We start from the raw sequence: 27,498 nt of genomic DNA, 5'->3' as shown, positions 1-27,498 counted from the left end.
TGGTCCTCAGCCCGGCCCTGCCCCTTCCCTCCGCGCCAGCCCGTGGCCTGGCAGAGAGGCCTGACCCCAGCCCCAGCCCCAGGTTCCCCTCGGCATCTGGCCCCCCTGCCCGCAGCACCTTTTCTAGCACCTCCTGCGCACCCCGTCCAGTCCAGGATCACCCTTCTGGAGGAGGACGGCACAGGCAGCTTCTCACACAAGGCCGCCGGTCCCGGTCCAGACCCTTGCGGTGGTCCCGGGCCTGGGCCCCGCCCCTCACGGCTCCGCCCTCCCGCAGGCTGTGTTTGACTGTGTGGTGAACTCCCTGAAGAACGTCCTCAACATCTTGATTGTCTACATGCTCTTCATGTTCATATTTGCCGTCATCGCGGTGCAGCTCTTCAAGGGGAAGTTTTTCTACTGCACCGACGAGTCCAAGGAGCTGGAGCGGGACTGCAGGTAAACCGGGCAGGGCGGCTCCTCTGTCCCCAGCGCCGCGCCTCCCCGGCAGGACGGGCCCTTGCTGCCCGCACACCTCAGGGAGCTCCGCGTGGCCACTGCCGGGCGTCCCGTCGGCCCTCGCGATCCAGGCTGGGCCCTGAGGTCAGAGGGCCGCCCCGGGGTTGGAGCCACTTCCCCGTCCCCCCTGAGGCCTTGGGCCCCAGCAGAGCAGACAGGAGAGGCGCCTTCCGGGAGGAGCGAGGGGGAGGGTGGTGCTGTGTGGATGCCGTCCTGAACACATCACGTAATGGAATCCTGTGATCTGGGGTCTTGTGTGTCCAGCTTCTACCACTAGTGCTGTGGCCTGTGCAGTACTTCGTCCCCTTTAATGGCCAGATGTTTATTCCTTCTTAAGTTACACCTCATTGTACTGAGCCAGTTATCTGTTGGTGGACATTTTGGCCGTTGTGATTACTGCTGCTTTGAACACGTGTACAGCTTTTTCTGTGGATAGGTGTTTCCATTTCTCTCGAGTATGAACGCAGAAGTGAGATTGCTGGGTCACATGATGATTCTCTTTATCAGTTTCAGGAACTGCCAGACTGTTTTCCAAAGTGGCTGAACGATTTTGTGTTCCCACCAGCAGTGTCTGGGAGTTGCGATTTCTCCACGTCCTTGCCAATACTTGTTATTTTCCTTTTTAAAAATATAATTATAGCCGTGCTAGTGGGTATAAAGTGGTATCTCATTGTGGTTTGATTTGCGTTTCCCTGATGATTCACGACATGGAGCCTCTTTTCATGTGCATATTGACCATTTGTGGGTCTTCTTTGCAAAAATGTCTATTCAGATCTTTTACCCTTTTTTTTTTTTTTTTTTTTTTTTGCGGTACGCGGTCCTCTCACTGTTGCGGCCTCTCCCGTTGCGGAGCACAGGCTCCGGGCGCGCAGGCTCAGCGGCCATGGCTCACGGGCCCGGCCGCTCCGCGGCATGTGGGATCCTCCCGGACCGGGGCACGAGCACGTGTCCCCTGCATCGGCAGGCGGACTCTCAACCACTGCGCCACCAGGGAAGCCCCGTCCTTTTTATAACCGATTGTAATTGTTCTTAATATAGCCCTGATACGAGTCCCTTGTCAGATAGATGATTTTCAATATTTTGTCCCATTCTGTGTGTGGATGATGTCCTTTGAAGCACAAAAAAAGCTTTCAGTTTTGATGAAGTCCAATTTATCTGTTCTGAGCCCCCCGTGCTTTCTTCTAAGAGTCTTATAGTATTAGCTCTTACATTTAGGTCTTTGATCCATTTTGAGCTAGTTTGTATACATGGAGTGAGGCGGGGTCCACATTCATTTTCTTACCTGTAGATACCCAGTGCTTTCAGCACCACCTGTTGAAAAGACGGTTCTTTCTCCACTGAATGGATGACCCTTTTCAAAGTTCAGTTGACCGCAGACACAGGGGTTTGTTTGGACCCTTCGTCTCTAACCTCTGACTTCCTCTGTGTTCCCGCTCCCAGGGGCCAGTACTTGGATTATGAGAAGGAGGAGGTGGAGGCTCAGCCGCGGCAGTGGAAGAAATACGACTTCCACTACGACAACGTGCTCTGGGCCCTGCTGACCCTGTTCACAGTGTCCACGGGGGAAGGGTGGCCCATGTGAGTGCCCCCCTGGCTGGTCAGGCTAGAGCAGAGGGGCAGCCAGAGTGGGGAGCGTAGACTCTGCGTCCGTCACTAAGCAAACACCCCCCGGGCTCTTGTACTTACCGGGTGAGACATGGTCCTGCCCTTCGAGGGTGGGCAGCCTGGGGAGCAGGAGATTAGTCAGGAGCACAGCACCGTGACCTCCTGAAAACCCTTGTTTAGTGGCTGGGGGCCGGAGGGAAGATGGGCCCCTTGGCGTCTCCCTGTGCTAGCCTCTGGCCGCAGTTAAGGGGAGTCCAAGGGATGCGTGGGTTCCAGGGGCTTCCTTTGGGGCTGAGAAGACCACCCTTCAGAAGGCAGGATCGATGCTCTTCCAGGTGACCCTGCTCAGCCCAAGGCTTTCTGGCGACAGGTGAAGCTGGGTGTGAGCAGGTTACCTGGTGTGAGGTGGGAGAGAGCCGGGCAGCACAGGACTGCTGGACCTCTCCCACCTCTCCTCCAGGGGATAGGACCTCAGGCACACTGAGGCATCCTCTAGGAGGTTCCCCCAGTAGCCCTGAGTATAAACCCTACTGGCGAGACAGGCCCCCGCCGGGAGCCATGGCCCTCCTGAGGAGCAGGCCTGGCCCGCACATGGCACCGTCTCTGGGCTCAGCCGCAGAAGCCTCACCTGTGACACGGGTCTCGTCTTTGCCGGGGTCGTATCCTCCTGGGCTCCCCTGATGCTTGGCACTGGTTCTTGGCCCAGGGTGCTGAAACACTCAGTGGACGCCACCTATGAGGAGCAGGGCCCGAGCCCTGGGTACCGCATGGAGCTGTCCATCTTCTACGTGGTCTACTTCGTGGTCTTCCCCTTCTTTTTCGTCAACATCTTTGTGGCCTTGATCATCATCACCTTCCAGGAGCAGGGGGACAAGGTCATGTCTGAATGCAGCCTGGAGAAGAATGAGGTAGGCGACCCCCCTCCCACTTGGTCTCCTCGCGGGCTCTCCTTGGGCAGTGTAGGCAGGGCCCCTGGGCTCCCCTCTGCGTGGGAGCCCCTGGCCAGCACAGGGCAGGGGGGGCTGCCCAGAGGAGGCCTTCTGGATGAGGGCGGGGGGTGTGCAGGGGCTCCGCAGGGCCCCAGCTCCCCCGCCCCTTCCTTCCTGTGCAGAGGGCTTGCATCGACTTCGCCATCAGCGCCAAGCCCCTGACGCGGTACATGCCCCAGAACAAGCAGTCGTTCCAGTACAAGACGTGGACGTTCGTGGTCTCGCCACCCTTCGAGTATTTCATCATGGCTATGATAGCCCTGAACACTGTGGTGCTGATGATGAAGGTGCGTGGGGCCTGCGTGGTGGGTCCCGGTGCCTGTGGGGCGGGAACCCGACTCCAGCCTGGCGGAGGGTTGGCTTCCTCCTGGGGTATGTGCAGGAGTGGGCGTCGCCCCGAGTGCTGGTCAGCTCAGGGTGCCTGCGCAACCCTGGGCCCCCAGTCGTCCGTGGGCTGAGATCGTGAGAAGGTTCTGGGAGACGAGGGGAACCGGGAGGGGGTCCTCGTGCAGCAGGCATGTGTGACAGGAGGTCATCGTGAGCCCCGTGGGGTGTCTCAGGGCAGCCAGGCCTGGGGCCAACGGTGCCCCTTCCCCGGGCAGTTCTATGACGCGCCCTACGAGTACGAGCTGATGTTGAAGTGTCTGAACATCGTGTTCACGTCCATGTTCTCCATGGAGTGCGCGCTCAAGATCATCGCCTTCGGGGTGCTGGTACGTGCCTTGGCCCCTCCTGGCCTTTAGGTGTCTGCATGCTGGCTCCCCCTCTTCAGGGGACCTTCGGGGGCCCGCCGTTTGGAGCTGGGGATTCCCTGAACCCCCACAACACATGTGACCCTGGAGGGGCCCCAGGGAGGGGGCTGCCGGGGGCTGCCCGCACCTCTGCCCCCGCCCTGCTCCTGGGAGCGGGTGGGGCCGGGCTCCTTCCCTCTGATGCGTGGCCTCGTGCACTCCCACCTGAGGCGGTGCGTCTGTCCACTCGCCGCCTTCTTGACGAGAGGCCACCTCCTGCAGCTCCTTGTGTGGCAGAGCCCTCACCGGCTCCACACTAACTGCCCTTGCTTCTCTCCAGAACTATTTCAGAGACGCCTGGAACGTCTTTGACTTCGTCACCGTGTTGGGAAGTATTACTGATGTTTTAGTAACAGAGATTGCGGTAAGTAGCGTCTCCTGCCCCTGCAGGGCCCCAAGTGGTCTCCTTCCAGAGGCGCTCCCTCACTGAGCCTCCAGGCCCTGGTGGCGTTAGCGCCTCCTCGGAGCAGAATTCCCCACGAGCTCTGGAGACGGAAGCTCCTCTCCAGAGGCGAGTGTGGGGATGAGTTTGGGGGGGGGGGAGGGTGGGTGTCCTCTCGGCAAATGCTTTTTCTTGGCTAAGAAATTGGTTCCCAGGAGGTCTTCCAGGCTGGTGGCCTGAGAATCACCAGGGAGCTCCATGGTAACAAGTGACCAGGAAGATAAGGATCTCCTAAATTTGTGTTTATCTAATACATGCACATCTAACAACTGGTGCCAAAAAGATACAAACTAAAACCAGTAAGAATTTAGAATATTTTAAAGTGTTAAGTTTGTTTTACATATACGTGGTGTGTGTGTGTGTGTGTGTGTGTACACATGCTGGAGATTCTTATTCTTACTAAAATACATGGATTATATCTAAAAACTGACTGAGGGCTAGAACATGAACTTGTCTCAACAAATTTGAAAGAGTCTGACTCATAAAGCGGTATTCTTTCAGCACATGTTAAGTTAGAACTAAATGGCAAAAACCACATTTATTTTTCTTAGGTTGAATTCTCTAGGAACAGACACCAAGGCGAAGGTTCTTATAGAAGTTATGTCTTAGGACGTGTTCTGAGGCAGAACCCGTGGAGAGAGGTTTGGGGAGGTGGATGGGGAGAGAAGGACCAGAGGTGCCGGTGAATTGCGTCATCCCCCAGGGGCTCTGGAGACAGGGTGGGTCACACCTCAGAGCTGCAGAGTTCTTACCTCTGTGCCCACCAGTCCTCGGCTAAAGGCCGTGCCCGGGGTGTCGATTCCCAGACACCCGAGCGCCCCGAGGGCAGGCGAAGCAAGCTCTGGCCGCCTGCGCTGCTGCGGGTGAAGGGCCACGTGCAGGGTGGGGGCATCTGCTCGCAGCCCTGGCTCAACCTGGCTCTGCCCACGCCTCATGTCGGGTCCCGTTGCTGTCTTCAGGGTGGTGCTGCTCACGACTTCTGGGAGGAGAGGGTTGATAGGAGGAGCAGGGCACCTGCTGCTGTGCTGGGGACTCGTGTCATCGCCGGGGTCCCCTCACCTCTGGCCAGCCCTCTGCTGCTCTGGTTGCTGGTCTCGCCAGGTGACCCAGCCCTCTGTGCTGTGCGGCCCGGGCCCTGCTTGCCATTCCCTGTGTGGCTCTGGCTGCTGTGATGGTCCAGGCACAGTTCAGACTGGTCCCAGGAACCTCTAGAAAGGCCCCGGGAGCCCCTGATTTCCAGACAGACTTCTCCCTGCCCCTGTGCAGGGGCAGCTCTGCCCTTCACACCCTGGCCAGCGTGGAAACTCTGGGGAACCCAGAGCGACAGGAGCCACCACGGCCTTCCTGTGTCCCACAGTGGAAGTGGTCTCCAGCCCCTTTGAGTCAGGACCCCGAGATGCGCCTAGCCTGAATTTGTGGGGATGGTGACACAAAGTCCCAGCGGGCTGCTGGAGTCATGGTGACAGGGGCCACCTCCGCTTTGGCCCCTTGCTTCCTGGATCCATGCGGTTTACAGGTCAGGCACCCAGTATGTCTGTTGGCCGTCAGTTCATCTTGAAGTGCAGCACCCTGAACCCCCTGAGGTGCCCCATCAGGCCAGCTCTTTTCTGTGCCTGTAAGAGGCCATCTCAGCATTTTATCAGAGCGACACCTCCTGAGTGATGTGGAGTGTGACACGCCGGCGGGCCCTGGGTCTCCTGCTCCTTTGCCCGCCCTCCGCTTCTGAGTTGGTGGCATGTGGCATCCCCTGTTGGTAACTCTCTGACGCTAGGGCATCAGCAGAGGCAGGCCCGCACCCAGGATATGAGTGATCCTCGCTGGGGCAGATCGCTGTTGCTTCCGGGTGGAGGTTCTCAGGTAGGCGACTTACCACCAAGTGGCTGAGTGACAGCTCCAGACGTGGTTCCCTGTAGAGGCCTAAAGGTGGTCTCTGCTCACTACGAGCTGGTGTTCAGTCGTGGCCGTGGCTGGATCAGCCTTGCCAGGCGCAGCCTTTATCCCAGCCGCCACAGTCACTGCCTTTGTGGGTCTGCCGTGTGAGCGGGGGCTGGGAAGACAGAGGCTTGCTGACATCTGTTGTCCACACAGCCTAAGGCGCATGGGGTTTTCGTGTCCCTACGGCTGTAGGTGTCCGGGGTGGACGTTAACATGTGATGCCTAGACCTGCACATGGTGCCCATTCCCACGTCCAGAGGTGGCCTCTGCCACAAGCTTTGTTCCCTCCAGAGGCCTGACCAAGCTGTAGCCTTTGCCTAGGACCCTGTGGTCCTTACCACCAGCAACTTCACGCACACACACACACACACGCACACACACATACTGTGGCGGATGGGGCACATCGCCAGAGCTCTGCCTCACCACCGTCTTTCAGGCCGACGCCGCCTGGGGCTCTGGTGAGGCCTGCACCAGTGCATTAAGCCAGTCCCTCCATAACCAGGTTGGAGCTTTCCTCGACATTTAATGATCATCCCATGATGTGCTGGGGAGGGTGAGCTTAGGAAGAGACAGTGGTGCCGCAGAGGTGAGCGGTGTGGGGGCCAGGCCAGCCGTCGTGTGACGGTGCCCTCTAGGCTTGCCCAGGTGTGGCCCCGGATGTAGCACTTCCACAGTGCACTGGGCTGTTGCTGGGCGGGTGGCACATGGCCCATGAAGACGAGCCGTCTGTGGATGAGATCCAGAGTAATCTAAAATGGATTAAATGTGAGATTGCTCAAGTAAGTTTGCTGCGTTTCATTACGGCGCCAGCAGTCCTGACAATAGACCTGACAAGGTACGCGTGCAGGACCTCTTTGTGGAAAATTACTAAGCTTTATTGGAAGATGCTAAACGAGACTTGAATAGATGGAGTTATACATGATGTTAATTAGTAAGTAGTGTCGGTGCCATAGAGATGACAGTTCCTCCCAACTGATCTGTAGATTCAATGCAATTTCAATAAAAACACCAATGATTTTGTTTTTCTTTTTGTTTGTTTGTCTCTTTGTTTTGGAATTTGACAAAAGCTGCTTCTAAAATTTATAAGGAAGAGCAAAGCCTCCCAAGTAGCCAAGATGCCTAATAGTAAGAAGGTGCCCCTGGGGCCGCGCCAGGGCGGCGGCTTCCTGCAGAGCGGTAGCAGTTTAGACCGCGTGGGGTAGCCCAGGAGCCTGGACTCAGGCCCACTTGCGTGTGACCGTCTGTGGGCGTAGCTAATGATCAGTACAGGAGAAAGAGGAATTGGGTCTTGGCTTGCACCATTCACAAAAGTACTGCAAATGGAGGAAAAGACTTAAATATAAGAGACAGAAACTTTAAAGCTCTTAGAAGAAAATACAAGAGATTATTTTTAAGACCTTGAGATAAGGACTGATTTGTTAAGCAAAAAATATATATAAAGCACCAGCCATAACTGGAAAAAAAATTGTATAATATAAAATTTCTGTGTATCAAAAGGAGAAAGGCCAATCCATGAACAGGGGAAGGATATTTGCATCACATTCCTTCATGTATACGCGTTAAAATGTTTATGCAGTGCCTGTCATGTGCTAAGCACTATTCTAAGTGCTGGGACAAAAGATGAAAATCCCCGCTTATTCTAATGGGAAAGACACATGGTGTCAGACAGTGACCAGGGAGAAGGCAAAGCAGAGGGGGTGTGAGACACTGGGGAGCCGTGATTGTGTGCCACTGAGACGGCGACCCCAGGTCAGGAAGTCTGGACTCGCAAGGAACCTGAGCAGGTGCCAGCTGGGGGGCAGGGAGTGCAGAGACCCCACCAGGGGTGAAGAAAGGGTGGACGCTGTGGCTGCACAGTGAAGACCTTGCAGTCGGTAAACCTTGGCTTTTCTTTTGAGTGAGATGGGAGGATTTGGAGGGTTTTGTGGAGAGGAGTGACACGACCTGGCATTTAAGAGCACAGCCCTGGCAGCTTTGTTGAGAATATTGTGCAGGGCACAGGCAGAGGCAGTGAGACCAGTCAGGGCTGTCTTAGCTGGGTTCCCCCAGAAACAGACCCTGAGACAAGAATGTGGTGCATGTCGTTCACCTGGAAGCCAGCAGAGAGGCAGGCAGCCCAGGAAAGGCGCTATCAAGTCAGCTACCGTTACTACCCCAGGGCTCTCCCAGCAGCCGCTGTCTGCTGCGGGTTGAAGGCTGCTGGGGGGAGGGGGCCAGAGAATTATTTTTTCAGCAGTTCACCCTTCATTAATGTTAGGGCCTGGGTATTGTGTCCTGGCCTGGGAAAGCTCTCAGAAACAAAGATGTAAGTGCTGACAACTGGGTAGTGGGCCTTGGAGGATGTGTGTGCGGCCGAGCATTACTGCTGTGAGCCAGGAGAGGAGCTGGGAGCTGGGATGTGGTCAGACATCGTCAAGTTCTGGGTGTAATTTCCAGGTAGAGCTGCAGATGGGTCGGACGTGGGTGTGAAAGATGAGGCAAGGATGGCATCATACTTTGTCGTCTGTGCGCTTGGAGAAGTGGGTTGTCATTCACTGAAAAGAGAGGGAATTGTGAGGAACAGGTTTGCCGAGGACGGTCCGGCTGCACCTTGTCCATGTTAGAGTTCAGTCCTGCTGTCCTCCCAGGAGTCGTCCAGCGGGCAGCCGGAGGAGACGCAGGCCAGTGACGTACGGCTAGGAATCGTGAGCCTGTAAGATGAGATGGGATGAGATCCATGGGGGAAAAGAGCGTGAGGCCAGCATGTAGTGAGCAAAAGGCTGGAGGGCGGAGGCCTTCCAGGCTCGCGGTGGAGGTTAGCGTCCAGAACGTGCAAGGCTCTTCTGGGAGCAGAAGGTACGGTGGGGCATCTGCCAAAATAGAAAACACAAGTGGCCACAGAAAGATACTCAACCTTACTCGTAATCAAAGAAGTACAAAGTGAAACGGCACTGAGATGCCATTCCACACCCAGCGTTTGTCAAACAGAAACCCTGAGGCTGCCGGCTGTAGGCGAGGATGTGGACACTGCTGCTGGGTGTCGGTCAGCTCGGCCTCGCTGGAGGGGCGGGCGTGTGTGCCTGCCCAGGGTGCCTGGCGGAGGAACCTGGAGACGTTTTCACACGGATGTTCATGGCAGCGTTTTTCGCAGCAGCAGCAGCGGCAGAAGTGGTTTATTGACACAGTGAATGGCACCCTTATCGAGAGGATGCTTCCCCAAAGCGGTGTTTGCTCAGAGTGAGAGCACAGGTTTGCCTGAGCCCAAGAGGGCCACGTGTAGTCTGATCCCGTCACAGAGTTAAGAACAGGCAAGTATAAACGTGTTTTAAGAGTTAGAGGTCAAACAGTGCAGAAAAGCAATTATTAACAAGGATTAAGGATAGTCACTACATCTGGGGAAGAGAGGCACGCAGGGCTTCCAAAGTAACGGCGACGTTCCGTGTTTTAGGCTGGATGACGAATATATGGATCTTTTATCACCTTTATTTAAAATACATGTGTGTACATAGACTTGCACGTATTCCTTTGTTTATGTGAGTTGTTTCATGGTTTTGAAAAGTCAGTGATCTGAATAATCCAGGCAAAAAGCTGAAAGCTGCCATCTTAACAACAAAACACGGTGATTTGTTCCCCCGGCTGCTGGCCTTGCAGCATTGCCCGGGCGCTGCCCCTTCGCTGTGCACCTCTTCTCACCCAGAAGTAGTTCCCCAGCGTGGTTTCTGCCTAGGCGCTCCGCCTCCTTGGGCACAGGAGTCTTTATGCCCCAGACAAAGGCATCCTGACACTGGGCTCCCAACTGCAAGGACACAGCCCTGGGGGTTTGGGCGTGTGTGTGCCCCCTCGGCAGAGGGGTGACGGCTGGGAGGGCATCCACAGGTGGGGCAGGCAGGGGTGCCCGGCTGATGTCGCAGAGGCGCTGTCTCCCAGGGGCACCTCCCCACAGAGAGGCCCCTCAGCTGCTGGAAACTCAAGGGAGGGCGGCTTGCAGATGTTCGAGAACTTAATCCCAGCAAGACCTCCAGGGTAGCCACCACCAATCCTGGACGCCCAGCAGGGCTGGCAGGAGGGCTGAGAAGCTGCTTGGTCTGAAAGCTCAGCTGCCCGGGCCACTAGTGGTTTCAGAGGGCGGTCTTCACCCTGTCCTGCCTGGAGGAGGAAAGGTGAAAGGAAGCCGTCTTGTGGATTTCGGTGTCTTGTTTTCTTTCTCCATTGTAGTCACTTCATGTGTTACTTTGTGGATGCACTTTTTTTTCCTTAGGCAAAAATGTGAGTGTCAGTTCCCACCCCCGACTTAAAAATCACCATAGAGCAACAGTCTTAACCAGGGTCACGTAGAGAACGCACTCTAAGCAAGCATAAAACTGACATTGATTTCTTTGCCTGGAAATAAAAAAATAAGTGTCTGTGAGTCATCTTTGGATTTGCATTACAAACAGAAATGCAAATGATGCCCCTGTCTGCATAACCTACAGATTTCAAAAATGTGTTTTGATTCGGTACATTTTAAGCAAAATATGCAAAGTTTACCCAAATCCTAAAAATTTCCAGTGAAGTGTTCAGAGTTTGAGTTTTGCTTGTGTTGGTGACTCAGTTTCTCTTTTGTTTTGTTTCTGTTCGTGATTTACCCTCACCTACCTGCTGACTCACGTCACCCAACCAACATACAATGCGAAAACCATGTCTCCGTCTGTATGTTGTGCGCCTGCCGCTCAAACATCCCAATTTGTAAATAATACGCAAATATCCATCCATGAAAACATCACATATAGGAAACGGTTGGTTTCATGACTTTAAATAGTTCTTAAAACTCCTCGCTTTGCTTGCTCCGGTCCTCCTCCCTTCTGCTTCCTGTCACCCCTCGCCGCTGCCCTCCTGTGCTCAGAGCCCAGCTGCACCCGCCCCTCTGGCCTCTCACGCACTGTCCTGGCTCCTGGGGTCCAGCCGGGGCTTATGAGGGCCCCCCAGGGACCACCTGATCACAGGAACTGGCCTTGGGCTGAGAGAGGAGGTAGGGGCTTCTGAGTGAGAGGCAGGTAAGTGATGAGACTGGCTCAGAATTGGGGAGGTTTTGCAGGATGTGAGTTTGGACCTGATCCCCGAAAAGTCCATGGTTTCTGCTGCACAGTCATGTCCCTTCTGCTCTGTCTCCACTGGCAGACCGAGCGGACTCGGCTCTGCCCAATGGCCTCTGACAAGGTCTCCTGTAGGGTCCTTCCTGGGCGTATCTTCCGTGGGGGCCTGGCTGGGGGCACCAGGCTGGGGGGTTGGCCTGAGTAGAAAGAGGGGCACTGCCCCAGGAGGGAGCAGAGGGCTGGGCCCTCATCCAGCGTCGCTGACTCTTGTGTGCCCTGGTCGGCAAGCTTGTGTGGAGCCCGTGCAGGAGGTGTGGACGGAGCCTCCTTCCGGGTGAGGGGAGAGAGAAGATGCTGGGAGCAGAGTGAGCTGAGGCCATGCCTGCAAGTTCGTGCAAAGTAGCAGATTCTGAGATTCCTGCTATAGAAAGTGAATGCTTGTGATAAAGGTTTCACAATCGGAGCAGAAAAGCTTGAGTTTTGAGAAAAGGCTGTTTGATGCTGCCGAAATACCAGGCCACATCTTTCGCACAGGCTCTGCTCGTGGCACCAGGACTCTGCTCAGCCCTTCCTGTCCACCCGCTCTGTGCCCTCCTCTGCCTTCATGTCAATCAATGTCCAGGGTACTGTGCGTGTGTGGGCTTTCTCCACAGGCTTTCTCTCCTTTCTCTCTCTCTCCCATCATCGGTCCCCTTGAGAACGAAGCTGAGTAGGAGAGCAGCTTGTCCCACGCTCTGCTGCACCTCATCCCTGGCACGTGTGTGGTCCCCGACACGTGCACAGTGTGAGGGGGGGCACCTCATTGTGCTGTGACTCTGACCAGAGGCAGTGATGCGCTTGGATGTAGGAGACGTGGGCCTCGGCCTGGGCTCCGTTTGCCTCTGTGGCGGCGTTTCAGTGCTCAATGCACCGTAAGTTCCTTTTCTCAGGGATTCCTCGCCCCCGGGCATGATGTCCTAACACCTCCATCGTGTAGAGGTGGAAGCTGGCGCTCAGTGGAGCTGGGGACCAGTGTCCCCTCCGCGTAAATCAGCTCCGTGTTGAGGGCTGTAAAGCTGACCTTTCCTGGCTCAGAGGCAGGGGCCATAAGGAGGGGCCTGGCTTGGAAGTAGGTGGGGTTGCTCGTGGGTACAGCAGAAACCATGGACTTGGGGGGTCGGGGCATGTTGCATCCACCTCCAGGGGGTTGGCTGAGGCCAGGGGTGACGGTGCGCAGCCAGGGGGAGGCCGCTGTGTGCTTGCTGCCCCTGCTGTCCTGCATGCAGTCTGCATGGTGGTGTCTGGCGGCTCGCGCACGGGTGCAGCCATGGTGCACTCAGCCTGTCACACTGTGGTTGCGGCATCTGGGGCCGCTGTCACCTCCGCCCTCACGGCTCTCTAGGGCTGGCTGTCTGTTGGCACGTGCACCTTCTCCTACGTGCCCGTGGAGCCCCGAGAGAGAAGCTGGGGAGGAGGGTTGGGACCTGGGCCTCAACAGAAAGTAGGAAGGGGCTGCGTTCACGCATCCAGTAACTGGAACGAACAGCGCCTTCCGCTGCCCGCTGTGGCCTCCGTCTCTTCCTTCTTACCCAGAAGCTTATATTTCCCTCCAGTATTTTCAGGAAGTCTTGTCTGTCCCAACCGTCTGAGCAAATTGCTTTGGTCTCGGCCCCTCCAGACCCACCTGCGCAGGTGGTTTGAAAGCAGACACCCCTGAGGTGGCAGCTCCCCCCTTTCTGTGCTTTACTGTCTTGTACAAAGGGTACCCTGGCACCGTAGGCAGTCCCCCCTTGCATCCCTGTGCCCGTCCTCCTGAGGCGACTGGCTCACCTGAGAGTCCTCAGGCCCACGGGGCTCAGAGAGTGTGGCTATGTCTCATCCACCCTGAGGTCCTCTTGCCCCAGCGCGAGCCGGTGAGGGAGCTGCAGGGAAACGAGTACACCCTCCAGGGTCACACCCCAAGGTCCACTTCTGCCTGCGTGCTGATCTGGGCCACAGCCGGCCCTCCTCGTGCCTGCCAACTGCCCCCTCTCCCTGTGGCACTGTCCAAAACCCGGGAGCCGTCCCCCAGGGTAGCTGTTAAGCCCCTCGCCAGCAGAGACAGTCCAGAGTCCCTGGTGGGAAGCAAAGAAGCCAGCCCCTGAGACAGGCAGTGGAGGGGCGGAGTGAGGCCCGTCTCTCCACCAATGCCTCGTCCCAGCCAAGACCAGATGGGCAGCCCTGGAGGGAGGACGCGGCTCTGCCCAGGCCCCGCCGCCTCCTGCGTGAGCTCTGCCGCTGCACCTGTGCTCTCTTTTCTCTGTATTTGACCACTGTATCTGGCAGCACAATGTGTCTAGCCTGAGCTGCTTGCATATTTCAAAGCAGCCAAGTGTGGGGAAGCTGACCTCAGGCTGCGCGTGGGCACCTGGTCTCCAAGCAGACAGGGCAGGAAGCCGCCCGGGCCCGCGAGCACCCCTGCCTACTCACGGACGCCGAGCAGGGCCGTGCCCCCGAAAGGGATGGCCAGGAATTCAGGCGCCCCTGGGCCAAGGTGGAAGCCTCGCTCCCGGGTCATCCGTGCAGTCCAGAGACGGTTGGGTTCGTTTGTGCCTGACTTCGACCCTTTGGATGAGGGGGCCGTGCGAGATGGCTTGGGCTCTCTGGGGCAGACACCGGATAGTGGGCTGCAGAGGTGTCTTCCCTGGCGTGGGCAGCAGGACCGACACCACCTACGCCTCCTGCGGTGACCTGCGTGCGGGCACCTGCCCAGGCCCGGAGGAAGGGCCTGCCTCTCGGCTGGGCCCCAGGCAGGCCGGGGCTTTGCTGGCCGTGTGGTAGCCCTGCCCCTGGGCGGCTGGGCCGTGCCCTGTGAGAGGCCGTCAGTGTTGGAGGCCTGGCTTCAGGCATCCTCCCCTTCCACGTGGCAGCGGGGGGGGTGCTTCATGGGACTTTCCTCTGCCCCTCCCTGTGGAGGGCGTTTCTCTGATTTGCTGCATGGGAAGCGGTTTGCAAAGACAAGCTTCACTCTTGGAAGGTTTCCTGGTGGCTGATTGCTGCTTAGACTGTGAAGCGGTGACTTTTTGTTCCGTTCTCTCTCTTCACCCGCTTTTCTTTGGGGCACAGTGACTTGGGGAGGTGGGGTGGGGCGTGGCCGCCCTGCGCCTGTGGGAGGCTGGTCCCCGAAGGTCAGAGCATAACCTCTCTTCCCTGCAGAACAACTTCATCAACCTCAGCTTCCTCCGCCTCTTCCGCGCCGCCCGACTCATCAAGCTGCTCCGCCAAGGCTACACCATCCGCATCCTGCTCTGGACCTTCGTCCAGTCCTTCAAGGTGAGGCTGGGCGTGGCCAGGCGCGGCCTGACCCCTCCCTTGTGCAGGCTGGGGGGCTTCTGCCGCCACCGCCCGAGCGCCCTCCTCGGGAAGGCCGGGGCGGGGCCCACACCTCCCGTGGCGCCCGTTGTCCCGTGATGGTTTGAAAGGACGCTTTCACACCTCCCGTGGCGCCCGTTGTCCCGTGATGGTTTGTAAGGACGCTTTCAGGTTTACGGAGAGTATCTTGTTTATGCTCACCAAGGGCTGAGGTGGCTTTTATGGCTTGATTTGTAGATGAAGGAGTTGACAGTAGCTTGGTGGTCAGTGGGGTGGGTCTGCAGTCAACTGAGGCCAGTGTGGCCCCAGAGACCCAGCCACCATCCGCTCTGCCGATGAGGCTCAGGCCAGGGGGCAGGCCTCCCTCCTGGAGCTGACCTGGCCTCCCTCCTGGAGCTGACCTGCCCTCCCTCCTGGAGCTGACCTGTCCTCCCTCCTGGAGCTGACCTGCCCTCCCGTGTCTCTACAGGCGCTGCCCTACGTGTGCCTGCTCATCGCCATGCTGTTCTTCATCTACGCCATTGTCGGCATGCAGGTGGGTGTGCGCGGGGCCATCGCACGATAACGATGGCACGCTCGCACTTCGGCAACGTTTCTATGAGCCAGCTGCCGTTCTAAGCACTTTATGAACTTAATCCTCAGAAAGACTCTTCTGTGGCTGAGGCCAAGCAGTGCCACCCTTTGTGGGCAGATGCCCGGCCCTGCGGTCTAGTGGAATCCTGCTGGGGTGTGCTAGGGCGCTGGTGGGCACGATTGCTTGGGTGCTGGGCACCCACGGCGGTGGAGTGTTTGAGCACATCTGCAGGATGCCGAGTGGCCTGCGGCGCAGCAGCTGGTCATTCTTTTGGCCCAGCAGCACTTCTGAAGGACAAGCGTCCTGATCCTGTACTGGAGATTATATGCTGTTGAAGGAAAAAGTCAACAGGATCATACCAGGTCACTGTCCTGGTCAAAATTAGCTTTTGCGTAACTTACCTTTATTTTGTCAAAGAACGCTTTGTCAGCTATTTGGGAAAATGTTTAAAATACACAAAGCAGTGTCCCAGTTGATACTTTTGGCATCTGGCCACTTTCCAGTAGTAAGGATGGGAGATGGACTCAAATGTTAATTTGTAGTGGAAGGAGACAGTGTCTAAAGGTTAGCTGAAAACTGATTTTTAAACTCAATTTCCAGGGGTTGAAAAGTTGTCTTGCTTAAAATTTGCTGAGATCTGATGCTGTTTAAAACAAACATATATTTTTTCTTGCTTTGGTATGTGGGCATACAAAGACATATGTCACTGATCTTTATTTTATTTTATTTTTTATTTTTTTTTTACATCTTTATTAGAGTATAATTGCTTTGCAATGGTGTGTTAGTTTCTGCTTTGTAACACAGTGAATCAGCTATACATATACACATGTTCCCATATCTCTTCCCTCCTGCGTCTCCCTCCCTCCCACCCTCCCTATCCCACCCCTCCAGGCGGTCACAAAGCACCGAGCTGATCTCCCTGTGCTATGCGGCTGCTTCCCACTAGCTATCTACCTTACGTTTGGTAGTGTATATATGTCCATGCCTCTCTCTCGCTTTGTCACAGCTTACCCTTCCCCCTCCCCATATCCTCAAGTCCATTCTCTAGTAGGTTTGTGTCTTTATTCCTGTCTTACCCCTAGGTTCTTCATGACATTTTTTTTTCTTAAATTCCATATATATGTGTTAGGATACGGTATTTATCTTTCTCTTTCTGACTTACTTCACTCTGTATAACAGACTCTAGGTCTATCTACCTCATTACAAATAGCTCAATTTCGTTTCTTTTTATGGCTGCGTAATATTCCATTGTATATATGTGCCACATCTTCTTTATCCATTCATCCAGTGATGGACACTGAGGTTGTTTCCATCTCCGGGCTATTGTAAATAGAGCTGCAATGAACATTTTGGTACATGACTCTTTTTGAATTATGGTTTTCTCAGGGTATATGCCCAGTAGTGGGATTGCTGGGTCATATGGTAGTTCTATTGGTAGTTTTTTAAGGAACCTCCATACTGTTCTCCATAGTGGCTGTACCAATTCCCATTCCCACCAGCAGTGCAAGAGTGTTCCCTTTTCTCCACACCCTCTCCAGCATTTATTGTTTCTAGATTTTTTTGATGATGGCCATTCTGACCAGTGTGAGTTTTGTAGTTTTGATTTGTAGTTTTGATTTGCATTTCTCTAATGATTAATGATGTTGAGCATTCTTTCATGTGTGTGTTGGCACTCTGTGTATCTTCTTTGGAGAAATGTCTATTTAGGTCTTCTGCCCATTTTTGGATTGGGTTGTTTGGTTTTTTGTTATTGAGCTGCTTATAAATTTTGGAGATTAATCCTTTGTCGGTTGCTTCATTTGCAAATATTTTCTCCCATTCTGAGGGTTGTCTTTTGGTCTTGTTTATGGTTTCCTTTGCTGTGCAAAAGCTTTGAAGTTTCATTAGGTCCCATTTGTTTATTTTTGTTTTTATTTCCATTTCTCTAGGAGGTGGGTCAAAAAGGATTTTGCTGGGATTTATGTCATAGAGTGTTCCACCTATGTTTTCCTCTAAGAGTTTGAGAGTTTCTGGCCTTACATTTAGGTCTTTAATCCATTTTGAGCTTATTTTTGTGTATGGTGTTAGGGAGTGATCTAATCTCATACTTTTACATGTACCTGTCCAGTTTTCCCAGCACCACTTATTGAAGAGGCTGTCCTTTCTCCACTGTACATTCCTGCCTCCTTTATCAAAGATAAGGTGACCATATGTGCATGAGTTTATCTCTGGGCTTTCTATCCTGTTCCATTGATCTATCTTTCTGTTTTTGTGCCAGTACCATACTGTCTTGATTACTGTATTTTTGTAGTATAGTCTGAAGTCAGGGAGCCTGATTCCTCCAGCTCCGTTTTTCGTTCTCAAGATTGCTTTGGCAATTCGGGGTCTTTTGTGTTTCCATACAAATTGTGAAATTTTTTGTTCTAGTTCTGTGAAAAATGCCAGTGGTAGTTTGATAGGGATTGCATTGAATCTGTAGATTGCTTTGGGTAGTAGAGTCATTTTCACAATGTTGATTCTTCCAATCCAAGAACATGGTATATCTCTCCATATATTTGTATCATCTTTAATGTCTTTCATCAGTGTCTTATAATTTTCTGCATGCAGGTCTTTTCTCTCCTTAGGTAGGTTTATTCCTAGATATTTTATTCTTTTTGTTGCAATGGTAAATGGGAGTGTTCTCTTGATTTCACTTTCAGATTTTTCATCATTAGTGTATAGGAATGCCAGAGATTTCTGTGCATTAGTTTTGTATCCTGCTACTTTACCAAATTCATTGATTAGCTCTAGTAGTTTTCTGGTAGCATCTTTAGGATTCTCTATGTATAGTATCATGTCATCTGCAAACAGTGACAGCTTTACTTCTTCTTTTCCGATTTGGATTCCTTTTATTTCCTTTTCTTCTCTGATTGCTGTGGCTAAAACTTCCAAAACTATGTTGAATAAGAGTGGTGAGAGTGGGCAACCTTGTCTTGTTCCTGATCTTAGTGGAAATGCTTTCAGTTGTTCACCATTGAGGACGATGTTGGCTGTGGGTCTGTCATATATGGCCTTTATTATGTTGAGGAAAGTTCCCTCTATGGCTACTTTCTGCAGGGTTTTTGTGGTACGCATGCCTCTCACTGTTGTGGCCTCCCCCGTTGCAGAGCACAGGCTCCGGACGCACAGGCTCAGCAGCCAGGGCTCACGGGCCCAACCGCTCCACGACATGTGGTATCTTCCCGGACCGGGGCACAAACCCGTGTCCACTGCATCGGCAGGCGGACTCTTAACCACTGCGCCACCAGGGAAGCCCCTCTGCAGGGTTTTTATTATAAATGGGCGTTGAATTTTGTCCAAAGCTTTCTCTGCATCTATTGAGATGATCATATGGTTTTTCTCCTTCAATTTGTTAATATGGTGTATCACGTTGATTGATTTGTGTATATTGAAGAATCCTTGCATTCCTGGAATAAACCCAACTTAATCATGGTGTATGATCCTTTTAGTGTGCTGTTGGATGCTGTTTGCTAGTATTTTGTTGAGGATTTTTGCATCTATGTTCATCAGTGATATTGGCCTATAGTTTTCTTTCTTTGTGACATCCTTGTCTGGTTTTAGAATCAAGGGTGGCCTCATAGAATGAATTTGGGAGTGTTCCTCCCTCTGCTATATTTTGGAAGAGTTTGAGAAGGATAGTTGTTAGCTCTTCTCTAAATGTTTGATAGAATTCGCCTGTAAAGCCATCTGGTCCTGGGCTTTTCTTTGTTGGAAGATATTTAATCACAGTTTCAATTTCAGTGCTTGTGATTGGTCTGTTCATATTTTCTATTTCTTCCTGATTCAGTCTTGGCAGGTTGTGCATTTCTAAGAATTTGTCCATTTCTTCCAGGTTGTCCATTTTATTGGCATGGAGTTGCTTGTAGTAATCTCTCATGATCTTTTGTATTTCTGCAGTGTCAGTTGCTACTTCTCCTTTTTCATTTCTAATTCTATTGATTTGAGTCTTCTCCCTTTTTTTCTTGGTGAGTCTGGCTAATGGTTTATCAATTGTGTTTATCTTCTCAAAGAACCAGCTTTTAGTTTTATTGATCTTTGCTATCGTTTCCTTCATTTCTTTTTCATTTATTTCTGACCTGATTTTTATGATTTCTTTCCTTCTGCTAACTTTGGGGTTTTTCTGTTCTTCTTTCTCTAATTGCTTTAGGTGCAAGGTTAGGTTGTTTGTTCGAGATGTTTCCTGTTTCTTAAGGTAGGATTGTATTGCTATAAACTTCCCTCTTAGAACTGCTTTTGCTGCATCCCATAGGTTTTGGGTCGTCATGTCTCCATTGTCATTTGTTTCTAGGTATTTTTTGATTTCCTCTTTGATTTCTTCAGTGATCACTTCGTTATTAAGTAGTGTATTGTTTAGCCTCCATGTGTTTGTATTTTTTACAGATCTTTTCCTGTAATTGATATCTAGTCTCATAGCATTGTGGTCAGAAAAGATACTTGATACAATTTCAGTTTTCTTAAATTTACCAAGGCTTGATTTGTGACCCAAGATATGATCTATCCTGGAGAATGTTCCATGAGCACTTGAGAAAAATGTGTATTCTGTTGTTTTTGGATGGAATGTCCTATAAATATCAATTAAGTCCATCTTGTTTAATGTATTATTTAAAGTTTGTGTTTCCTTATTTATTTTCATTTTGGATGATCTGTCCATTGGTGAAAGTGGAGCGTTAAAGTCCCCTACTATGAATGTGTTACTGTCGATATCCCCTTTTATGGCTGTTAGTATTTCCCTTATGTATTGAGGTGCTCCTATGTTGGGTGCATAAATATTTACAATTGTTATATCTTCTTCTTGGATCGATCCTTTGATCATTATGTAGTGTCCTTCTTTGTCTCTTGTAATAGTCTTTATTTTAAAGTCTATTTTGTCTGATATGAGAATTGCTACGCCAGCTTTCTTTTGGTTTCCATTTGCATGGAATATCTTTTTCCATCCCCTTACTTTCAATCTGTATGTGTCTCTAGGTCTGAAGCGGGTCTCTTGTAGACAGTATATATATGGGTCTTGTTTTTGTATCCATTCAGCCAATCTGTGTCTTTTGGTGGGAGCATTTAGTCCATTTACATTTAAGGTAATTATTGATATGTATGTTCCTATTCACATTTTCTTAGTTGTTTGGGGTTCGTTATTGTAGGTCTTTTCCTTCTCTTGTGTTTCTTGCCTAGAGAAGTTCCCTTAGCATTTGTTGTAAAGCTGGTTTGGTGGTGCTGAACTCTCTCAGCTTTTGCTTGTCTGTAAAGGTTTTAATCAAATCTGAATGAGATTCTTGCTAGGTAGAGTAATCTTGGTTGCAGGTTTTTCTCCTTCATCACTTTGAATATGTCCTGCCACTCCCTTCTGGCTTGCAGAGTTTCTGCTGAGAGATCAGCTGTTAACCTTATGGGGATTCCCTTGTGTGTTACTTGTTGTTTTTCCCTTGCTGCTTTTAATATGTTTTCTTTGTATTTAACTTTTGACAGTTTGATTAATATGTGTCTTGGCGTATTTCTCCTTGGATTTATCCTGTATAGGACTCTCTGTGCTTCCTGGACTTGATTAACTATTTCCTTTCCCATATTAGGGAAGTTTTCAACTATAATCTCTTCAAATATTTTCTCAGTCCCTTTCTTTTTCTCTTCTTCTTCTGGACCCCCTATAATTCGAATGTTGGTGTGTTTAATGTTGTCCCAGAAGTCTCTGAGACTGTCCTCAGTTCTTTTCATTCTGTTTTCTTTATTCTGCTCTGCAGTAGTTATTTCCACTATTTTATCTTCCAGGTCACTTATCCGTTCTTCTGCCTCAGTTATTCTGCTATTGATCCCATCTAGAGTACTTTTCATTTCATTTATTGTGTTGTTCTTCATTGTTTGTTTCATCTTTAGTTCTTCTAGGTCCTTGTTAAATGTTTCTTGCATTTTCTCTATTCTATTTCCAAGATTTTGGATCATCTTTACTAGCATTATTCTGAATTCTTTTTCAGGTAGACTGCCTATTTCCTCTTCATTTGTTAGGTCTGGTGGGTTTTTATCTTGCTTCTTCATCTGCTGTGTGTTTTTCTGTCTTCTCATTTTGCTTATCTTACTGTGTTTGGGGTCTCCTTTTTGCAGCCTGCAGGTTCATAGTTCCCGTTGTTTTTGGTGTCTGTCCCCAGTGGCTAAGGTTGGTTCAGTGGGTTGTGTAGGCTTCCTGGTGGAGGGGACTAGTGCCTGTGTTTTGGTGGATGAGGCTGGATCTTGTCTTTCTGGTGGGCAGGTCCACGTCTGGTGGTGTGTTTTGGGGGTGTTTGTGGACTTATTATGATTTTAGGCAGCCTCTCTGCTAATGGGTGGGGTTGTGTTCCTGTCTTGCTAGTTGTTTGGCATAGAGTGTCCAGCAGTGTAGCTTGCTGGTCATTGAGTGAAGCTGGGTGCTGGTGTTGAGATGGAGATCTCTGGGAGATTTTCGCCGTTTGATATTATGTGGAGCTGGGAGGTCTCTTGTGGACCAGTGTCCTGAAGTTGGCTCTCCCACCTCAGAGGCACAGCACTGACTCCTGCACCAAGAGCCTTTCATCCACACGGCTCAGAATAAAAGGGAGACAAAGTAGAAAGAAAGAGGAAAGAAAGAAAGAAAAAGAAAGAAAGAAAGAAAGAAGATAAAATAAAATAAAGTAACATAAAATAAAATAAAGTTATTAAAATAAAGAATATTAAGAAAAAAAAATTTTTTTTAAGAAAAGAAACGGATAGAACCCTAGGACAAATGGTGGAAGCAAAGCTATACAGACAAAATCTCACACAGAAGCATACACATACACACTCACAAAAAGCGGAAAAGGGGAAAAAATCATAAATCTTGCTCTTCAAGTCCACCTCCTCAATTTGGGATGACTCGTTGTCTATTCATGTATTCCACAGATGCAGGTACATCAAGTTGATTGTGGAGCTTTAATCCGCTGCTCCTGAGGCTGCTGGGAGAGATTTCCCTTTCTCTTCTTTATTCTCACAGCTCCCGGGGCTCAGCTTTGGATATGGCCCCGCCTCTGCGTGTAGGTCGCAGGAAGGCGTCTGTTCTTCGCTCAGACAGGACGGGGTTAAAGGAGCCGCTGATTCGGGGGCTCTGGCTCACTCAGGCCGGGGGGGAGGGAGGGGCACGGAGTGCGGGGCGGGCCTGCGGCAGCAGAGGCCGGCATGACGTTGCACCAGCCTGAGGTGCGCGGTGCGTTCTCCCGGGGAAGTTGTCCTTGGATCCCGGGACCCTGGCAGTGGCGGGCTGCACAGGCTCCCCGGAAGGGGGGTGTGGATAGTGACCTGGGCTCGCACACAGGCTTCTTGTTGGCGGCAGCAGCAGCCTTAGCATCTCATGCCCATGTCTGGGGTCCGGGCTGTTAGCCGCGGCTCGCGCCGTCTCTGGAGCTCCTTTAAGCAGCGCTCTTAATCCCCTCTCCTCGCGCACCAGGAAACAAAGAGGGAAGAAAAAGTCTCTTGCCTCTTCGGCAGGTCCAGACTTTTCCCCGGACTCCCTCCCGGCCAGCCGTGGTGCACTAACCCCTTCAGGCTGAGTTCACGCCGCCAACCCCAGTCCTCTCCCTGCGCTCCAACCGAAGCCCGAGCCTCAGCTCCCAGCCCCGCCCGCCCTGGCGGGGGAGCAGACAAGCCTCTCGGGCTGGTGAGTGCCGGTCGGCACCGATCCTCTGTACGGGAATCTCCCCGCTTTGCCCTCCGCACCCCTGTTGCTGCGCTCTCCTCCGCGGCGCCGAAGCTTCCCCCTCCGCCACCCACAGTCTCCACCCGCGATGGGGCTTCTAGTGTGTGGAAACCTTTCCTCGTTCACAGCTCCCTCCCACTGGTGCAGGTCCCGTCCCTATTCTTTTGTCTCGGTTTATTCTTTTTTCTTTTGCCCTACCCAGGTACGTGGGGGGTTTCTTGCCTTTTGGGAGGGCTGAGGTCTTCTGCCAGCGTTCAGTAGGTGTTCTGTAGGAGTTGGTCCACGTGTAGATGTATTTCTGGTGTATCTGTGGGGAGGAAGGTGATCTCCACGTCTTACTCTTCTGCCATCTTCCCCTCGTCCCAAAGCCTGGTCTGTATTTTTGATGGATAGATGATGATTCGTACATTTTCATCTGGATTCGAGTTTAAGCTGCTTAGAGTTAGGGACTCATTTGCATTTCTAACCTTGAAAGAAAGAAATTAAAATGGATAGAAAACCCATTGTGATGTTTGCACAGAATTGTAAAGAGAAAGGTTCAAGTGACTATCGTAATATCAGTATAATTACTGGTTTGGAGTCATTGATGAGAGAGTGAATTTTAAAACGCTTCCCTTCTTCTGTCTGGCAGAGCCCACCAAGACTTAGCTCTGGGTCCCCCGCTTTTACTAGTCACTCTGGGAGATCCCTGGACAGGCTCAGAGCCAGAGCCAGCGCACGCTGGGCCGTGGGACAGGGATACGTTTGCCTCTCCAGAGGTTTTCTCTACCCTGGAAATGCACAGACGCTGCTGGAGCTGGAAGCCACCAGCCCCGGCAGCAGTGGTGGCGGCTTCTGTCGGGGTTATCTGGCTCAGGGCAGCGTCCTGTCCCATGTGGGTGCACACGTGCACACACACCGTCTCCTGCCCGGCTGCAGCTCCTGAAGACCCAGCAGCAGTGGTCTGCAGCCTTCTTCTCCACTTCAGGTGTTTGGAAACATCGCCCTGGATGACGACACCAGCATCAACCGGCACAACAACTTTCGGACGTTTCTACAAGCCTTGATGCTGCTGTTCAGGTGCGTTGTGGGGAGGTGGGTCCAGGCTCACTGGCTTCTTCACTCAGGATGGGACCACCCCCCAGCCCTGGTCACACTGGCTTCTCCGCAGCGGACCTTTCCAGTTTCTCTTCTTTCCCTGCTTGTTCTTCCCTAAGGGCTCCTGGGCTTCAAGACAGCCTGAAGGGGAGGCCCTGAGGAGGTCCGCCTGAGAGCGCCAGGCCGGGCCCGCCTCCTCCACCTTGTCTCTGCTCCCCGGCGGCAGCTGCAAGGCCTCCAGTGGGGCTGCAGCCCGAGAGGTCTGGGAGGACAGAAGGTGTCCAAAGGGCTTTTCTTGGTGTGCCAGGCCAGGCTTCCCGTGTGCTCACCTTAGTGATTCGGGGATCTGTGCTACCAGGAGAAGCAGGGCAGTGGAGCGCTGCTGTCAGCAGCTTGCACCCGCTCGGTGGCCCAGGGAATCCAGCCGGCCAGCAGTGCCGTTCTGATGGGAGCTGCAGTTCCTGAGGCTCGGGGGTGCGGCCAAGGGGAGCACCAGGGCGGGGCCTGGAGGAGCACAGGCTGGTGTCCGCTCAGAGGCCTCCCTGCGCGGATGTGTGTGGGACGGCTCCCCCGCCATGGCTGTCAGGCGTGGACACCCGTGGGCTGGGGCTGTCCACCCGCCTGGCTTGAGAATGCACTTGTGGGCGGAGGCCAGAGAGTGGAACGTGTCTCCCTCCTTCCCCGTGACCCTAGGAGGGGAGAAAAGAGCTCTTTGTAGTGACTTATGGTAGAGGGGTCCTGACAGCACACCCTGCGTTGGGCCCTTTCCTGAGGTTTCACCATCTGTGTTCACTTATGTAAATGCATCGGGCGGGCTGCTGCCAGGCCCACCCTTGGGGACCCCCAGCACATCTGGCCCTATGCAGATGCGTTTTGGGCACCGTGGGAGTTCTCCTTTATATGGAGGGTGAGCTCAGATCAGGCCTGCTTCACTGCGCTGCCTGGACAGAGTTTTCGACTTGTTCTTTGCAGCAGATGAACAAGCATCCTTAGGCTTTTTACACTTTCCCCAAATAGTGTCGTTTCTCTGGACTTTAGCTATTACATTAACTTTATTTCTTTGTTTATTAATAGCCTGCCTTGTGCCACAAAATATATGAAGTGAGCCTTGGTTTTAAGCCTTTGATCTCAAAGATCTCTCTTCCTTCCTCATCTTGGTGTCACATGTGGGCACCCTCGTCATTCAGGCCTGGCACGGGCTGAACCAGCTGTTGTCCATAGGGAGTGGGCCCAGGGCTGACCACATAGGGGCACAGGGGGACCCAGGCCTCTGGCCCACCTGCAGGTCTGGTGCACATCTGGCCCCTGGTGCGGGCCTCACACACAGAAGCAAAGTCCACGCAGGAGGGGCCTCTGTGGTAGCTGCTCGGGGTGGGGGTATCCTTGATGTGTCCGAGAAGCAGTAGAAGCTGGGGTGGCCGCTGTGGGGTGAGGTCAGGGAAAGGGCAGGCTGTGGGTAGTCATGTGGATTTTACCTTCTGCAGGGAGTGAGGGGGCCACTGAGGGGTCATTGATCTTATCCCTGGGCTGCTGGTGGGGAGTGAGCATCCAGTTAAGAAGCTGCTGCAGCAGCCTGGTGGGGGGGGTAGCACGTGTCTGGCTGGTTTGAAGGCCGATGAGCTGATGATCAGGACACGGTGAGAGAGGAGGCGAGGGTGACGCCCGCGTGTTTGGCCTGAGCAGAGGGAAGGGTGGAGTCCCTGTGTCCTGAATCCAGGAAGACTGGGCGGCGGCTGCCGGGGAGGAGATCGGAGCCCACAGAGGGGAGCTCGCCATGGTGCTGACTTCTGGTGCGGTGGATTCTTTCCCGTAGCTAGTGCTTTCCCAGTTATGATCAGCTTGAAAAGCTAATGCCAGAGGCTTCTTTTTAAGAAGCAACGTCTGATAACCAGACCTCACACATGTGCAGGATCCCTGTGGAGAGGAACCCAGCTCTCCTGAATTCCCAGGCTCCCTCCCAGGGCCGGTCCTGGGCCTTCCTTCCTGGGCCTCATGCTCTGCCCTTTTCTCAGGAGCGCCACTGGGGAGGCCTGGCACGAGATCATGCTGTCCTGCCTCGGCAGCCGGGCCTGCGACGCGCTCACCAACGCCGCTGAGTGTGGGAGCGACTTCGCCTACTTCTACTTTGTCTCCTTCATCTTCCTCTGCTCCTTTCTGGTGAGTCCCGGACGCTGTGCCCATCCCGTCGCCTGTGTCTGCTGGTCTCAGACCGCCTTGGGCCCCCCTAGTCTCTTGCTGGTCCCTGATTTTGATCCATGTCACATGAAAGCTGATTCCACATCGATGGTCCTCGTTCCCCCAGAGATGAGGACCTCGTTAATCCTGAAAGGACCCACTGGGTAATGAGCTCCTGTGGGCCTGCCTTTACTTCTGTGGAAGGGGTTTTAAGTTTCCGTAGGGCAATTGTCCCTCAGTTCTCAGCTTCTAGAAGGACTTGCACCGTGGTGATAAGATACGAAGCAGCAGAATTCCAGGCAGCCTGCCTGTGACCCATGAGCTATGGAAACTCATGGGGTCAGGTTGGAGGTGTCAGCGGGCCAGGTCGCAGGGTGTGGATTTTATTACAAGTCAGCAGAAGGCTCTGGGACACTGTGAGCAGTGGCATCCTCTGCTTGACATCTTTAAACCTCACTCTGGCTTCTGGCTTCTGGTCAGGAGAGGCTGTAGGTGAGCAGGAGATAATTAGAGGTGACAGTTGGAGAGGGTGGGTGTGAAAGAAGTTGTGTGGACTTGGGCTGCATTGTAAAGGTAGAGCTGACACAATTGATTGAACACGAGCATGAGAGTAAAGGAGGGAAAAACGCTGCCTTCTGGGGTTTGCTGGGGTGATGGAGTGAGTGGTTCTTGCCCCGAGATGGAAAGGTTGGGGAGCCATGGGCGTGGGGATAAGGAGGGGGTGGTTAGAGACACGTGGGGGCCTCTGGGCTGGAGACGTGGATTCGTCGTCGTTAGTATTTGGTGTATCCATCAGGCTTGGTGATACCCTCTAGGTCCCTGTGTGGTCCAGAGACCCACGGCTTAAACATTGCCTGAGCACTGGTTAGAAATGCAGATTCCTGGGTCCTTTCCAAGACTTGCTGTATCAGGATCTCTGGGAGAGGGACCCAGGAATCAGTTTTAGTGAACTTCCTGGGTGATTCCTTGTGTGCTAAGTTCGAGGAGCACTGACCTATGGAGAAGAGGGCTGAAGACTCAGCCCTGGGGGCATTTAGGAGACAGAAGGGAGCATGGGATCCAGAAGTTGATTCGGAGCAGTGAGGCAGGAGAGAGCCAGGAGAGGGCAGTCCCCTAAAAACCAAGGGAAGAAGGTGTCCCTTCTGGGAGGGAATCATCAACCATGTGAAATATTGTTGGGAGGTAAAGTAAAATGATGACTGAGAATTGCTCATGGGGTGTGGAAAGGTAGAGACCATGGGTGCCCTTCACAGGAACAGTTTCTTTGGAGTGTTAAGATCAAAGCCTTACTGCAGCAGGTTCAAGAGATAATAAGAAGCAAAGAGCATAGCAAGAGTGGACAGCTGC

At 52.7% G+C, this 27,498-nt stretch overlaps 1 protein-coding gene across 11 annotated transcripts in view; it reads left to right on the top strand.

Moving 5' to 3' along the window:
- Window positions 1–27,498, top strand: part of CACNA1B (calcium voltage-gated channel subunit alpha1 B) — a 194,711-nt gene that overhangs the window by 142,065 nt on the left and 25,148 nt on the right. For all 11 annotated transcript variants that reach the window (XM_067742478.1, XM_067742476.1, XM_067742473.1 and 8 more), the window contains 10 exons: window positions 278–438; window positions 1,939–2,076; window positions 2,810–3,011; window positions 3,215–3,379; window positions 3,695–3,805; window positions 4,164–4,247; window positions 14,486–14,602; window positions 15,111–15,176; window positions 23,867–23,958; window positions 25,989–26,133. In XM_067742478.1, the coding sequence (XP_067598579.1) occupies window positions 278–438; window positions 1,939–2,076; window positions 2,810–3,011; window positions 3,215–3,379; window positions 3,695–3,805; window positions 4,164–4,247; window positions 14,486–14,602; window positions 15,111–15,176; window positions 23,867–23,958; window positions 25,989–26,133 (1,281 nt within the window). The remainder of the gene's footprint in view (window positions 1–277; window positions 439–1,938; window positions 2,077–2,809; window positions 3,012–3,214; window positions 3,380–3,694; window positions 3,806–4,163; window positions 4,248–14,485; window positions 14,603–15,110; window positions 15,177–23,866; window positions 23,959–25,988; window positions 26,134–27,498) is intronic.

This window comes from Pseudorca crassidens, chromosome 7 (genome assembly GCF_039906515.1).
Source record: "Pseudorca crassidens isolate mPseCra1 chromosome 7, mPseCra1.hap1, whole genome shotgun sequence".
Lineage (NCBI taxonomy): Eukaryota > Metazoa > Chordata > Mammalia > Artiodactyla > Delphinidae > Pseudorca > Pseudorca crassidens.
The sequence above is the reverse complement of the archived record's forward strand: the minus strand, read 5'-3'. Positions and strand labels throughout refer to the sequence as shown.